Source organism: Xyrauchen texanus, chromosome 6 (genome assembly GCF_025860055.1).
Source record: "Xyrauchen texanus isolate HMW12.3.18 chromosome 6, RBS_HiC_50CHRs, whole genome shotgun sequence".
In the NCBI taxonomy this organism is placed as follows: Eukaryota; Metazoa; Chordata; class Actinopteri; order Cypriniformes; family Catostomidae; genus Xyrauchen; species Xyrauchen texanus.
The window spans coordinates 34,564,448-34,580,943 of NC_068281.1; the positions used below are offsets into that span (position 1 = coordinate 34,564,448).

Sequence of the window (16,496 nt, forward strand, 5' to 3'; positions counted from 1 at the left end):
CAGCAATAGCAGTTTCACTTTAGGAATTTGGAATTGAACATTCAGAATGGTCTGGCCTATATCTCCTTTCAAACCTGACCACATGCTCCGTGTTTTGCTCTGATGTCTTCTATATACCCACCCAAGCTTCAAGGAAGACTAAAGCATATTTTTCACCATTCTTTTGGCCTTACATCATCTATAATCATTCAGTGGTCAACTGCACCCGCTGTGTTAACACAAAGAGCCCAATACAAATAGTAAAACACCTGACAGTGAAATCGAGGAGTAGGAAAAAGGTGTAACTCGGTGGAAATCTGTTGATTTTGATGTCGTTTCAGTCCAAGGCATTATGAGGGCCACAGTGATCTTTATATAAAAGATTAATTCAGAGCTCATTCCACATTTAAGAGTGGAATTGAATTGCTCACAGTGCTCTTCTGTCAGTGTATTGCACTGTTGCCTGGAAAGTGGGCTTTGGATAGATATTATCGTACACATAAAATAGAAATCAAAATTAGAAATGACACCTACAAAATGGAAGGTTTGTCCATTTTTAAAGTTCTAAAAAATGTATTGTGTTGTGTGGGGGCTCTATTGAAATCATTTTTGGACATTTGTGATTTTGTTTTCAAACATCTGCTAATATACTTTAGAGGAGATCTGTTCATATATCCAATTATGATGATAACAGGACACGTGAATTTTATTTCCCACCAATTTAAAGTTCTTATGCATGAAAAATGGAAGGAAACTAACTTCCTAAGAAAACGATCCGTCATTATAGAAGGCCTTTTTCTTCTGTAAAAATGATATGGTTTTTCCTTTAAAAATGTTTTATCAAAGGGCCATTAATTACACTTTTGACAAACAAAATCCATAAATTCTTAACTATCCTACTCAAACCTTTACTTTATTTGTGTTTTTATTACTGACCAACAACAATATAAAGCTTATCTTTTGCTGAAAATGATGTGGACACTATCTTGATATTTATTGTGATTAGCATGTTCAAAGAATATTTTTTAGCTTATATATACAATTATAATATAAAGAAAAATGCATATTCTTCCTGAACTGTATTATTCCTGTCCCTAATTTCCTTAAACTAGTTATTATATACTATTAATAGGTCATTTTAAACATACATAAAGTTTCACATATTTCACTTTTGGCAGAATAATGCATAAAAACACTTTTTTAAAATTAATTTATTTTTAATTCAAAGAAGAAAACGGTACTGTTGCCTTCAAACACATAAACGGAACATGGCATAGACTAGAACATCACTGTTCGAGTACAACAGCCTCAGAGGAAACAATTGTCTACAGAACTGAGTATAAAGTGTTTATAAGTACAACATTGTTGAATCTGAATTTAAAACCAATAAATTACAAGAGGTCCTAATTAGGATACTGGTTAGTGTTTGCTTTTGAGACTAAATGAAGCCAGAAGTAATTCCTCCCATGACTGGATAATTCTTTATGTAATAGAGCAAACATCTCAATTAGAGCAATGCATGTCAAAAACATTAGTACTCAAGCCTTATGACCAAGATATATTCATCAATAAATTAAATTACCACTATTTCCATGTAACATTGGTTACTTTGACACACTCTCTAAAAAATATTAAGGCATGATCAAATCTTTTCTGTGTCGAGTCAATCTAAACTAAAACTTGAAAATCAAGATATTACTTCAAACATGTCCCAGTCTTTGCGATTAATAACAACAAATACAGAAGTAGTTTTTGGTATCATTCACACTGAACTAGATAAGCTACACATTAATACACAGGAGTGAAGAAATGCCTACAACACAATGCAGTAAAGTGGATCATCCCAAGTGTTATTTCGACAAGAAATAGGTAACCGTCATGGATTACATTAATGATGTTATTTCAAAAACAAACAGCATTGTATCTCAAGTCAGGAGAGATACTGTGGCTACACTGCATTTACAAAATGGCTGAATTACTTCAGCATAGATGGATCAGGATATATTATTTATAGAAGAATATTTCTAGCTAAAGAATGCAGGATCATGCTAAGCAACATTCCAAGGCAAAACATATTATAAAAATAACATGGGATTATGAGTTTAAAATAGGAGCAGCAGAAAACAGATTAAACAAATAGTATAAAGGAAATTTAACATGTAGACATGTACACACAGGCCATTTGATGTTGATCATGTTTGACTCAATGCGTTCACCACACTGATAAGATCCTCAAATATTTCAACCCCTCCACTCCTGCAATCCTATTGGCCTACACACATCAGGTCAAAAGCAACGCTTCCATTGAGGGGGAATAATGTCAGCTCGGTCCTCTTGCTGGGTGGCAAATACCTGCCATATTTCAAGATGCTCAAAATGTAACATTAAACATTTATTCATGACAACATTACATAGGGTACAGGTCTTTTAGCACTGCGAAACATTAATCGAGAATAACATGACTTAATATGACAATACTGGGAATTTGAAGACAAAAACTGAGTGACACAGAATAGTGTGCAAACTGCAAAGGTCCCTTTGACCAGCTCTTAAGGGAGCAGACCATTCCCCCTCAGAAGCAGCACTCATTCAGAAGAAAGAAAAAAAAAATTCCATCTCAGTTTGTGGTTGTGGGACGAGGTGAAGATGTTAAACCAGGGAGCAGTAGCCCCCGCAGGCGCCCTGGCGCTGCTGCTCGTGATCGGACAGCTGGACTCCGTGGTTCTGAATGCTGCTCTCCCAGAGCCCCGGCGTCTGCAAGATCTTCTCCACTAGTTCTTCAAAGGCACACTGTACTCCATCCCGCGTCTTAGCGCTAGCCTCTGATAATCGCACCACATGGGTTAGGATGGAAATGAGAAATTAAGACAAGAGATAATGTGAATCATCCAAACAAGAAATAAGCAATGCAGTCTGAATTTCAAAGCTGATGTGCAAGAGTAAAAAGGTAATTTGATGATATCAAAGATCACGGATTGTACAAAAAATAAATGAAAACACTTAAGTTGAATTAAACTTCTGATCCCATAACCAAAGCTAAACATCAAGCCATATGAAGTTGAAGGCCATGTAACAGAAGCCCCTTCAACATGTCCAGATTACATTCCAGAAGAAAATGGGAAATATTATGTCATATATTATATATATATATATATATATATATATATATATATATATATATATATATATATATATATATATATATATATAGCTTAAAGCAAATTAATCCTATATTTAGGACCATTAAGACTTTTGCTTTGTGCTTTTTTTTATTTAAATCAACATTAAAAGGCACCTCAACAAATACCAACATGATGTATACAGTACAACTGACTATAATTGATTAATTATTGAACATTTAATTCACCATTTGACATTACAGCAATGAGAATAATAATTTTCTGCATTAAGGAGGTAATAAAAACACAAAGGGATCCCCATATAAAAAATGAAATAGGCTTAATTAATTTGGTGTGATATGTTCTTGACAGGTTTCTTGAGTTTTATAAGCAGTGTTCGAGGAACAGTTCCATTACAGTATAGACTTATCTCTAGGTTCCATGATGTCTTCAGGAACTAAAGTAATCATGTATTTGCCATTACAAAAGTAACACAAATTTGCTTTTTTTGACTGACGGGCATTCTGACATCGGTGACCTCACTTTTAACTGTACTGGAAAATATTAATACAACACTGGCACGACAAAATGGTTTGCACAGACAGATTATAATGCTCATCTACATCCTGAGATGGATGACAAGGGGCCTGTTGTGCCAAAGGAACAATTTAGCCAAAATCCAAATGGAACAATCCAAAACATCAAATCAATTCAAATAAAAATAAGTGATAAGAAAGAGAAACCGTACCGATAAAAAGCATAGAGTGTTTCCGTGCAAACTTCAAGCCTTCATTCCTGTCTACTTCACGATTGTCCTGAAACAGAGAGGTCATTCTGTTTATAATTCTGAATCATACCAAGAAAAAAAGTAAAAAAAAGAAGTTACAGCACTCTTTGATAGTCAGCACATGAAAAATCAACACTTGTCTTTTAGGTCACATTCCATGTCTTCTGTAGACATCCGTGGAACTTTCCAAATAAGAATGAGTTAAGTAAGCAAAAAAGGATTGGTTAAAACCTTGAACTGTGTTTTGTTCTGAAAAGGTCACATTTGAATTTCCTTTTTTTGTCAAGAGCAAATCAAAAGGGAGAATGACAGCATTTGTGATTGTCTAAATGTTGTACCACATTAGGTTTAACAAAAAGCAGTGCAAAAGTGGCTGAAAACAGCTTGATGTCATTGAAAACTATTGTGTGCAAAAAGCAATTACCATAACAAAGCCCTTTACAACCAAATAAATATTGTTAGCTGGCACTTTGATTTTGATCCAAATCTGTGCAGAAATCAAAAACAGAAACCAGGCATCCATTAAAATGTCTCGACATGCAACACTGTTGACAGTCATGGCTGGCTAATACAAAAACCTTTATTAACATGAAAGTGATTTATTGCATCATTTCTACTTCTATCTTAAACAAAACAATGCATCAACCAGGTCAGACTGTAATGTTGCATTTCCATAATCTGAATCAGACCAACCTTGTCAATTTTGTTCCCCACAAGCATTTTAACCAGATCGTTGCGTGTGCAGTATGTCTCCAGCTCATTCAGCCAGTTCTCAAGTTTTGTGAACGTGTCCCGTTTTGTCACATCATACACTATAAGAAATGTAAACAATAACATGGCATAATTTTTTCAATAAGCATACACCGTCTCTAGAATTATTCAGAATTGTGCCAAAAACAAAAAACATCCAGTGAGCGACAGTTCTGTGGATGGAAATGATTTGTTGATGAGAAATGTCAACAGAGAATTGCCAGACTGGTTCGAACTGACAGTCTACAGTAACTCAGATAGCTGCTCGGTACAATTGTGGTGAGAATGCTATTCTGAGATGCGGGTTGGTGCTGTTTTGGCGGCACAAGGGGACCTACACAATATTAGGCAGGTGGTTTTAATGTTGTGGCTGATCAGTGTTTATGGAGTATGCTAACTAGTATGAGAATTTCATTTAGACTGGGTGACTGCACATTATCAAGCTATTTACCAAATAAATAAATGCACAAAATATTGATTTGAGCTGAAAATATTAATCTGAGAAGAAACAAAAGTGATAGAATAGACATGAAACAAGCACAACTACTATGCAGAAAATAATTTGCCTGTGACAACGTCATTATACAAAAACATAGGAAAGCAGAGTACCAATCAGAATAGAGTATTTTTGAGTATCATGTAGCAAACAATTATATCAACTATACCAAAAAAAATTACAAACCTAAAATGACGCCCTGTGCTCCTCTGTAGTAGCTTGGTGTTAGAGTCCTGAATCTCTCCTGACCCGCTGTGTCCTAAAATATAATTTCAATTCAAAGTACTACAGCAGCTTGCTACATGTCTAGAACTACATCACTTAATAGTAAGTACATAGTGACATCTAGTGGAATAAAACTATTGTAAGCTGTAGTGGACGTTTGACAAACAATCCTGACATACTATGCACACTTTAGCATCCCTTATAGAATGTTTACTAAGTGTAAAGGATTTTTTAATTTATTTGTTAAACAACCTAAAAAGGCAGTATTGGTGTACTTACCCATATCGCCAGCTTTGCTCTGTTGCCATCTATTGCAATAGTTTTCACTTTGAAGTCCACTCCTATCTCAGCCCAATTAAAATAGGTACGCATTTTAGAATATGCTCTAAATTCAACAAGCATTAACTTGACCATTTTTGTTATGGACATAGTACAAGGCTTTCTAACAGCAAGAATACATTGCTCAGCCAGTAAGATTAGTTAAAACAAAAATGTTTAAGCTCATTACCGATTTAAGGTCACAATCACTCATGTGACTCACCAATAGTTGCAGCTAATTCTGGATCGAAAGTGTCATCTGTGAAGCGCAGCAGCAAACTGTTGATTTAAAAAAATAAAGTTTAAATTATATAAAGCATGACATAAAATGATCAATTCAAAACAAATTCACTTTTGCTTTCTAATTGGATGAGAAAAGGCTTCAAAGAGTTGGCTTGACCGCTTATTATAACTGTATAATAAGAAGTATTTGACTCTATTAACTCAGCCCGAGGCCTGTTTATCAAAACTGAGTTGCCACATAACCAGCTGGAACAGCTGCCAGCCAACTACACGTCTAAGGGATGCGACAACAACTGTAACGGAATACAAAGTATTAATTACCAGCACATTTTTTTTAAATCAAGCGAACTGACGAACATTATTCATCACTATTATAATGCTAGCAAGCGACAGAGATAAGAAAGTCAAGAAGGCGCAAAATACCACGACAGGCCCCGTTTCGACAGAACTAGCGAAGATATGCTGCATTTCCTTCTGTTCTTGAGTCAGAAACATGTATTCGTAAAGTTTCCTGACTGCGGTTGTACACTGGCACAGCATTTGTTCAACGCAGATTGTTGCTAGTTTAGATTAAGCCTAAAATAAAGCTATTTTACAACTCGTTTTATTGTCGAACACGCTAGAAAAACACAAATGTCTTACCTTGATTTACCGACACCACTTTCTCCGATTATTAAAATCTTTAACGTTGTTAGCACGTCGTCGTCCATGTTTTCGTTGTTTCCACTGAGCTGTTTAAACTTCTGTTTACCGTCGCCTGCGCTGGAACTTCCGGTTAGAGCGTGACGTCAGCAGGCAGTATCGCGTTGAAGTTACGCAAGAATTATTGTTTTGAGAAGTATCTGCGTCGTTAAGAAAGATTTCAGCAGTTTAGACAATTATGTCATAAAATTGAATGAACTACAATTTCTCATTTTGCTAAATGATCACTAATGTTGATCAAGAAATTAACTACAGCCTCTACTCTCCCTGGCTGCTTTTGTTCTTCAAAATATATATGAATGCACTCTTGTGACAATGTTTGAGACACTGATTCACAAACATAACCGGTCTGATCAGTTACCACACATGGAGAACCTTTTATGTGCCTTTTTTTAGCCCCTTCTCTCCCAAATTGGAATGCCTAATTCCCACTACTTAGTAGGTCCTTGTGGTGGCACAGTTACTCCTCAATCTGGGTGGTGGAGGACAAGTCTCAGTTGCCTCCGCATCTGAGACAGTCAATCCTCACATTTTATCACAGGGCTTGTTGTGCATGACACCGCACAGACTCCCAGCATGTGGAGGCGCGTGCTACTCTCCACGATCCATGCAGAAATTACCACACACCCCATTGAGAGCGAGAACCTCTAATCGCAACCACGAGGAGGTTACCCCATGTGACTCTACCCTCCCTAGCAACTGGGCCAATTTGATTGCTTCGGAAAACTGGAGTCACTCAGCACACCCTGGATTCGATCTCGCGACTCCAGGTGTGGTAGTCAATGTCAGTGTCAATACTCGCTGAGCACCGAGGCCCCCCTTTATGTGCCTTTTTAATTTCACTCAGAAACAGACAAATAACTCATTCTCATATTATGAATTAAGTTTCCTTTAATGCATTAAAGCAACATTATGTCAAAATGTTTTTGTCAAGCTTTTCCTACTCAAATGCATAGACATCAAATAAACAAGATTTAGGTCAGAAGTAAACCAAAAGTAATAAAAAAGCAGTCAGATTAAATTACTTTAATAATGTAATCCAATGGATTAAGTTACTGACTACGATATTAGTCATGCAATTTGTAATCAGTACCAGATTACGATTCAGAAGTAAAATAGGTTGTGGTTAAGGTCATTTTAAAGACTTTTTAAGCTAAATCTATTTTACACTTGGCAGCATATAGGCATGTCATTTAATATACAAATATCCACTTGTAACATGGGTGAAACTTTGTAATGTTAACTGTTAACATGCCATGCTGAGAGTATGGATATTGATGGGGATCACATTCCCCCAATCTAAAATTTTAATAAATAAATAAAGTGGGCAACTAATATGGATTTTTAGTGACCGATTCTAAACTTTTACATGTGGTACGTCCTTACATCCTTAAGAGGAACACTGAGAAGACTAAGAAGATAATCAGCACAAAGGAAAACATACAGTATTTCTCTAGATAACCTGATTTCTAAACATCAAAGAATCTTCTGAAGTGTGTTTTTCATTGTTTGCTAGTTCAGAGGTCCTTTGTTCTTTCACTGGAAAGGATAATTGCCTCCAAATATACAGGAGGTACTGGGCTCACTGCTTCAGAAAATTGCTTCCTTTAAAGCAGAACCATTTGATTATGAGTTTGAAAGGTAATTCTAGCAGAGGCGAATCCCTTAATTAGTTATCAAGATTACAAAAGACAAAGCCTGAAGAGATCCTTTGTGTTAGAAATGTGTTCTTGTTCTACTGTTAGCGAGCCCTGCAGCAATATGAATGCTCTTTTGATATTCTTAGTGTCCTTGTTATATCATCATTCAACTTTAATTTTATTGTCCCCAAAGGGCAATTACTTACTTAGTTACAGTGGCACAAAGCATAACATACAATACAATAATTGGTAGAAGACATAGTAATATATAAATAAAAACAAAAACATACCACCTGACATTATACCTGTTATCTCTTGCCAATGACCACAAATTAGTTTTATCAAAAACTAAAGACAATTCCAATGGACTTGGAAAAACAAATGTTTTATTATTAAAATTTGAAGAGCATATTCTCAATAAGTTTACATTTAAATCTATTATATAAGTTCAAAATATGCATGGAAAAAACTTTCTATTCTATATTATTAGTATTATTGATCAAAATAATATGCAAGCTCCTCCCCAAAATGAGGATATGCAAATTTACTTACAATAAGAAATGAATGGTTTGTAATTATTCAAATGAGGCTCATATAGCATCAGTGATGGTTAGAGAGCACAGGTGAGTGGATCAGTTCTCATCTTTGCAGTCATCATGGTGTCCTGCATCACAGACTGCATCGAAAAGCCCATCCGGATGTGTTTGGAAAATATCGGTAAATTCGTAGGACTTCATCCGTGGTGGTTCGTCACTCTGCCGCTGGCGTTGTCCGCAGCTCTCGGAGGAGGATTTTTCTATCTGCACGACCTGAAGTCCAATGACATAGAGGAGCAGTTCACGCCGAAAAACGGTCGCGCCAAAGTGGAGAGGCGTTTCTTTCAAGAAACTTTCCCCCAGATTGACACACAAATGTCAGTTCTGCGATTGAACACTGATGGAGTCTTTGCTTCTTTGATATTTTCCTGTCAGACAAACATACTGAGTGTTGGAGCATTAGATGAGATACTGCGCATAGATGGAGAAGTCAGAGGAATCACCGCAAATCATGGCGCAAAGCAGTTTGGGTACTCGGATATTTGCGCTACGGTGAATGGAAGATGTTATCCCAACCTATTGCTTGACGTCTTAAATTACAATTCAAGCAAAATTAATTTGGTCAACATAACGTTCCCTGTGTATTGTCAGTCAGAATCCAACTGTATTCACCTTGGAAAGGACATAAGTGAGGTGGAGGTAGATGACAACGGAGTTGTTGAAAGTGCAAAGGCAATGCGACTTTTCTTTTATTTGCAAGAGAACAACAATACAGGAGACATTTGGCTTCAGGAGTTTGTTAACTTGCTCTCTAATACTACAAGCTCCCTCACAGAAGTAAGTAGGATCCAAATGTTTGCATTTTGTTACTAAATATCAGGCCTACACTACAAATCACTAGTTTCTAAATAAACTTGGATTTAATTGGCTATTATTAACCTCATGCATGCTGTAATGTTATTTTATGATTCTCACATTTACATGACTGTTGGTAATTAAAAGGTATTAAGGATAATTTGGCTTTTGTTCTTAGGTATCCTATTTCACCTCTATGTCAAGGCAACAGGAATTTGAGAAGAGTACCACATCTGTCACTCAGCTTTTTGCAATCACCTATTTCCTTGCCATCTCATTTTCAATTATTTCTTGCATGAGGTTTGTACTTTATAATACTCCAAGCAATGCTTTTTATTCTAAAGTTAACCCCCCAATGTATTCTGAGATTGCACATCTGATATTGGTTTACTTCACCCAACAGGCTTGACAATGTGAGGAATAAAGTGTGGCTGGCTTCTTTAGGGGTATTTGCCACTGCACAATCGGTGATATCCAGCTTTGGGTTGCTATTACTCATGAACGTCCCATTTGTTATTACTGTGGCATCCTCTCCATTCCTTATTTTAGGTAAGATACGATATCTATTCTAAAATTTTAATTAAGTCCTCTTTGAAAAATGTAATTGAGCCCCGTTTGTGTTACCAAGACTTCCTGCTGATATAATTAACAGGATACTGACCGTTGTCACATTATTTCATAGATTTAAACAGATTTTATTAGGAGTGATGTCAAGTCTTTTTTAGCAGATGGTTGAAACAGATCAAGATGTCTTAATTCAATTTTATTTGAAATCTCAAGTTTTGGGCTCATAACTCAAATATCTATGTTCCTTGAACTTATTTATCTTAAAAATCTATAGTCTTAAGATTTTAAGTTTTAATAACTCAAACGACGAGTTAAAAAACCCCAAATGAGGCTATGCAGAATACCTATAATCCCTTGCGCTTGAATTGTTTTATTATTTTTCCTGTCAAAGGGAACATATTGGGGGCATTTAAAAAGTTGTTATTAAGAATTCAGAGGTTTTTGGCTTTTGTCTAGTATTTGTTGCAAATAGTTGTTTTGTGCGATGGCACAATTAGGGTGATCTGTGTGTCCCCTTTGGTTAAGTTGGGCCCTGTTAATTCTATTTCAGTTCACCTTGTGCATGTGCAAATGAAGTATAGGTGTAAATGTATTTCAGTGGAGAATTACGTTTTTTTAATGATTGACCTAGAAACTGTTAAAATCATCTGAATTTGAGACAAGTTAACTAAAATTAGTTTGTAGAAACAACAATATTTAAACAGTAAATCTGAGTTAAGTCTACTTGCATCTAGTTACCTTAATGTAAATAGATAATTTAATTCTATGTGAACACCAAGTTAATTTAGGCAAGTTTTGTAGATGCCAATACTCAATTCAACTGAGGGAATGATTTAATCAAACAATTGAGTAAAGTCAACTTATTAAGGTCTCAAGTGTGGGATGAAATTAAAGTTATGTGTTTTTTACTGAATATTTTTCTTGGCACAAAGTACAAACATATTGAAATAATGTAGCACTCTTGGGTTAAACACTGCCTGGCCAAAAAAAAATTCGCTGTTTGGATTTAAATAATCGTTATGATCTGGGGTTGCTTCAATTGGTCAGGTCTTGGCTCAGCAATGTTTTGTGGCTGTACTGGAGAAGACTTTACGGAGTGTTTCGAATCTCCCGTCATCAATACAGCATTTAGCTTTGATTACGGGGGGCATTCTACAATGTAATGTTTCGACAACCTTATGCAACTAAACAACACTTATTTCTTTCCAGAGCTGCATGAATTTTTTTGCTGAGATCTTGTATTGATGACAGGATAGTCGAACCACTCCATAAAGTCTTCTCCAGTACATCCCAAAGACTTTCAATGGGGTTAAGGTCAGGACTCTGTTGTGGCCAGTTCATGTGTGAAAATGATTCCTCATGCTTCCTGAACCATTCTTTCATAATTTGAGGCCAAGGAATCTTTGCATTGTCGTCCTGGAATATGCCTGTGCCATCAGGGAAGAAATAAATCCATTGATGGGATAACCTGGCCATTAAGTAAATTCAGGTACTCAGCTGACTTAATTTTAGTGCCACATAATGTTGCTGATTCAAGACCTGACCAATTGAAGCAACCCCAGATTTAAATCCAAATGGCAATTTTTTTTTTGGCAAGACAGTGTACATAGGATCAACTGTGTAATTTACATGGCTGTTACAACATATGTAGAATTGGGGGTAAACACATATTCTCACACTGAGATAGCTACTAATCTTAATATTGGGTAGGAAGTGTCACTTCTGATGGTCTACTAATGTCTGTGCCGGTTACAGCCCTAGTGTTTTGGGCCTGGGATTGTGGGATTGTGATAATATGATTTCTTAAAAAAGTTTAGCAGTATTGACAATGTTAATAGAAATAATAATAAATGATTAAAAAAACTAAATCCCAACAATCCTGATGGACACAAATGTTTCCTTAGAATGATCTACAGTTGAAGTCAGAAGTTTACATACACTTAGGTTGAAGTCATTAAAACCTAACATTTTTAACCACTCCACAGAATTTATATTAGCAAACTATAGATATCTACTTTGTGCATGCCACGAGTCATTTTCCAACAATTGTTTACAGACAGATTTTAATTGACTATCACAATTCCAGTGGATCAAAATTTACATTCACTTCATTTACATTTATGCATTTGGCAGACGCTTTTATCCAAATCTACTTACAGTCCACTTATTACAGGGACAATCCCCCCGGAGCAACCTGGAGTTAAGTGCCTTGCTCAAGGACACAATGGTGGTGGCCATGGGGATCGAACCAGCAACCTTCTGATTTACAGTTATGTGCTTTAGCCCACTACGCCACCACCACACTATGTTAACTGTGCCAGCTTGGAAAATTCCAGAAAATTATGTCAAATCTTTAGAAAATTAGCTTCTGATTGGAGTTGTACTGAATTGTACCTGTGGATGTATTTTAAGGCCTACCTTCAAACTCAGTGCCTCTTTGCTTGACATCATTGGAAAAATCTAAAGAAATCAGCCAAGACCTCAGAAAAACAATTGTGAACCTCCACAAGTCTGGTTCATACTTGGGAGCAATTTCCAAACACCTGAAGGTAACACATTCATCTGCACAAACAATAATACGCAAGTATAAATACTATGGGACCACGCAGCCATAATACCGCTCAGGAAGGAGACGCATTCTGTCTCCTAGAGATGAACGTAGTTTGGTGCGAAAAGTGCAAATCAATCCAAGAACAACAGCAAAGGACCTTGTGAAGATGCTGGATGATCAGGTAGACAAGTTTCTATATCCACAGTAAAACAAGTCCTATATCGACATAACCTGGAAGGCTGCTCAGTAAGGAAGAAACAACTGCTCCAAAACCACCATAAAAAAGCCAGACTACAGTTTGCAAGTGCACATGGGGACAAAGATCTTTTTGGAGGAATGTCCTCTGGTCTGATGAAACAAAAATATAACTGTTTGGCCATAATTACCATTGTTATATTTGGAGGAAAAAGAGTGATGCTTGCAATCCAAATATATATCATCCCAACCATGAACCATGGGGGTGGCAGCATCATGATGTAGGGGTGATTTGATGCAGGAGGGACTGGTGCACTTCACAAAACAGATGGCATCATGTGTAAGGAAAAGTATGTGGATATATTGATGCAACATCTCAAGACATCAGCCAGGAAGTCACAAATGGTGTGTTGTGGCAAAATGGCTTAAGGACAACAAAGTCAAGGTATTGGAGTTGCCATCACAAAGCCCTGACCTCAATCCGATAGAAAATTTGTGGGCAGAACTGAAAAAGCATGAGCGAGCAAGGAGGCTTACAAACCTGACTCAGTTACACCAGTTCTCTCTGGAGGAATGGGCCAAAATTCCAGCAACTTGTGCTTGTGGAAGGTTACCCAAAACGTTTGACCCAAGTTAAACAATTTAAGGGCAATGCTACCAAATACTAACAAAGTGTATGTAAACTTCTGACCCACTGGGAATGTGATTAAAGAAATAAAAGCTGAAATAAATAATTCTCACCACTATTATTCTGACATTTTACATTCTTAAAATAAGGTAGTGATCTTAACTGACCTAAGATAGGGAATGTTTTCTACGATTAAATGTCAGGAATTGTGAAAAACTGAGTTTAAATGTATTTTTCTAAAGTGTATGTAAACTTCTGGCTTCAACTGTAATAGAGCGCAACAGTGCCCATCCACTTTTTCAACTGTCTAGGTTCAGGAAGGGGTTTTCCCTTTAATTTTTTCTCCATAGGAATTTCATAAAACCCTTAATAAAAGCATTCTAAGCCATGAACCAAGTCAACTAGCTCCAAGATGAATCACATAATTGCAAGCTTTGATTAGAAACAAAGTATTTGAAATTCAGAGTCTAAAAGACGAAGGTACGAGACTGAGTACCTAAAGTCTTTAATAAGGGAATAATCCCATGAAGCATTGTGAATAATGTAATTTAATTAAAACTGATGGGAAGACATAAAAATGTTGATTTAAAGTTGTTGATTATATGTATAGGAACATTATAATGTTATGACAAATATTCAGATATATATAAGTATTGAGGATGTATGGAGACTCAATTGCATCATTCATAGTGTGTAATGGAATGGGCGGTCTGCAACGATTCTCTGATTGGTGGATCTTTTCTCTTCAGGATCATGGGTAGTGTAGTTCTTCAACAGGAATTCCACTTTTAAACATTTTTCTTTTAATTAAGTTGATATAGCATGGATTGATAGCTTGAACAGAAGTATATACCGTACCATCGATTAAATCTGAGCTCACAGCAGGTCTGTCTTAGGTTTATAATTAGTGATAAAAATCACTTAGTATATGGAGAAAATAAATGGGAATTTTATTTCCGGAACCTGACTGTTGCACTCTATTAAGTTTGGTCTTTTGTCCTGACTTGCCCCCAACAGAACTGCTCCAAGAAATGAAAAATCTGAATCTTCTTTTTCAGGGATTGGTATCGATGACATGTTTATCATGATCTCCAGCTGGCAACGGACTAATGTTCAAGACACAGTGCCAGATCGCATGGCCGAAACCTACAGGGAGGCAGCTATTTCCATCACCATCACCACCCTGACGGATGTGCTAGCCTTCTACCTCAGCTACAACAACCCCTTTGGCTCTGTACAGTCTTTCTGTCTCTATGCTGGCACAGCCGTTTTGTTCTGCTACCTGTATAACATCACTTTCTTTGGAGCATGTCTGGCTCTGAATGGTAGAAGGGAGGGGGAAAACAGACATTGGTTGACTTGCATGAAAGTCCCAGAGGATTGTCCACCAGGACAGTCCAAAGCATTCTCCATCTGCTGTGTTGGAGGAGCTTACGATCATAACACAGGGACAGAGAAAGAGCTCCCAATGACGCTGTTCTTCAGAAAGTACTATGGACCATTTGTGACAAGAGTTTGGACTAAAGCTTTAATATTTTTTATATACCTCATTTACATTGCGATTAGTGTTTATGGGTGCCTGAGACTAAAGGAGGGCATTGATCTCAAGAACCTTGCACTTGATGAATCATATATTGTCCAATACTATGAGGCTGAAAAGACATATTTTGATTATTATGGTCCAAATGTAATGGTAGCAGTGAACAGCACATTTCCATATTGGGAGGAAAGTGAACGCAATCAACTTGAGTCATGTATCATACAGTTTCAAGAGCTGGATTTTGTCAAGAACTTGTCAACATCTTGGCTTCATTCTTTCGAAAAGTATGCGTCGGAAAATCATAATGAAATAAGCTCAGAGACTACATTTAAAACTAATTTGTATCCGTTTCTGGACCAAAATCCAATGCTCAAACAGGACGTCAAGATAACCAATAATGATATAACCGCTTCACGTCTGTTTCTTCAGACATTTACCATCTCTTCTGAGAAAATCATGCTGAATTCATTACGAAAGACAGCAGAGAACTGCCCGTATCCACTGTTGGTCTACCATCCAGCATTCATATACTATGATCAATATACTGTGATTGGACATATTACTGTTCAGACCATGAGTGTTGCAACAGCAGTAATGCTGGTCATTGCTCTTGTGTTAATTCCCAATCCACTTTGTGCATTGTGGGTGGCTTTTGCCATCGCTTCAGTCATTTTGGGAGTTACCGGATTCATGGCACTGCTAAACATTAACCTTGATTCCATCTCCATGATAAACCTGGTCATTTGCATCGGGTTCTCAGTGGATTTCTCTGCTCATATCACTTACACATTTGTATCCAGTTTCAAGTCCAATGTGAACGAGAGAGTAGTGGAGGCGCTGACACACCTGGGCTATCCCATACTTCAAGGAGCCCTGTCTACAATCGTGGGTGTGGTGGTGCTTTCAGCTTCAACATGCTACATATTCAGAACACTCTTCACCATCGTTTTCCTGGTCATTATGTTTGGACTACTTCATGGTATTGCTTTTATTCCAGTTTTTCTCACTTTCTTTGGCTTTTGCCACAAGTTGTCTCGGCACTAAATTCAAATATCTTTCTGCAATGTGTGTACCTTCCAGATCAATTATTCTTTTTAAAAATAAACATTTTACTTGATATGTATTTTTTTTTTTTTAAATCACAAATATTAATGAAGAGTTTAAGGGGTAGGCCAATTATATAAAGTGGCTTAAAAAGTAGTCACTTAAAAATGCATGAATTTCATTGCACCAGAAACAACTTTTGCTAGACTTTTTTCCCCCCCAAAACAAACTTCACTTTTTGAAACCACGTCCACACTATTCCGTCTTAGTTTGAAAACGCTTTTATTTCCTAATGTCACTGTTTTACAAAGTATATGGTAG

At 36.7% G+C, this 16,496-nt stretch overlaps 2 protein-coding genes across 2 annotated transcripts; one reads left to right on the plus strand and one right to left on the minus strand.

Annotated features, from left to right (window-relative positions):
* Positions 1-1,194: 1,194 nt before the first annotated feature.
* Positions 1,195-6,696, minus strand: LOC127644612 (ras-related protein Rab-18-B). Its single transcript, XM_052127876.1, has 7 exons — positions 6,560-6,696; positions 5,898-5,953; positions 5,636-5,697; positions 5,318-5,390; positions 4,579-4,697; positions 3,847-3,913; positions 1,195-2,801 (listed from the first exon to the last, which is right to left on the minus strand). Exons 1-7 carry the CDS (start codon positions 6,625-6,627, stop codon positions 2,629-2,631), a joined length of 618 nt encoding a protein of 205 aa, XP_051983836.1. The 5' UTR covers positions 6,628-6,696; the 3' UTR covers positions 1,195-2,628.
* A 2,219-nt stretch (positions 6,697-8,915) lies between these two features.
* LOC127644594 (patched domain-containing protein 3) lies at positions 8,916-16,175 on the plus strand. Its single transcript, XM_052127844.1, has 4 exons — positions 8,916-9,632; positions 9,829-9,950; positions 10,054-10,199; positions 14,650-16,175. The coding sequence occupies exons 1-4, from the start codon at positions 8,916-8,918 to the stop codon at positions 16,173-16,175; spliced, it is 2,511 nt and encodes an 836-aa protein (XP_051983804.1).
* Positions 16,176-16,496: the final 321 nt, after the last annotated feature.

Bases quoted from the DNA above. Each gene is read 5' to 3' on its own strand.
- LOC127644612 (XM_052127876.1), bottom strand. From the start codon at position 6,627: ATGGACGACGACGTGCTAACAACGTTAAAGATTTTAATAATCGGAGAA. The intron at 5,698-5,897 runs GTGAGTCACATG...GGGCTGAGATAG, and splicing joins AGAATTAGCTGCAACTATTG to GAGTGGACTTCAAAGTGAAA. The intron at 3,914-4,578 runs GTTGGTCTGATT...TCTCTGTTTCAG, and splicing joins TGGGGAACAAAATTGACAAG to GACAATCGTGAAGTAGACAG.
- LOC127644594 (XM_052127844.1), top strand. From the start codon at position 8,916: ATGGTGTCCTGCATCACAGACTGCATCGAAAAGCCCATCCGGATGTGT. The intron at 9,633-9,828 runs GTAAGTAGGATC...TTTTGTTCTTAG, and splicing joins CTACAAGCTCCCTCACAGAA to GTATCCTATTTCACCTCTAT. The intron at 10,200-14,649 runs GTAAGATACGAT...CTTCTTTTTCAG, and splicing joins CTCTCCATTCCTTATTTTAG to GGATTGGTATCGATGACATG.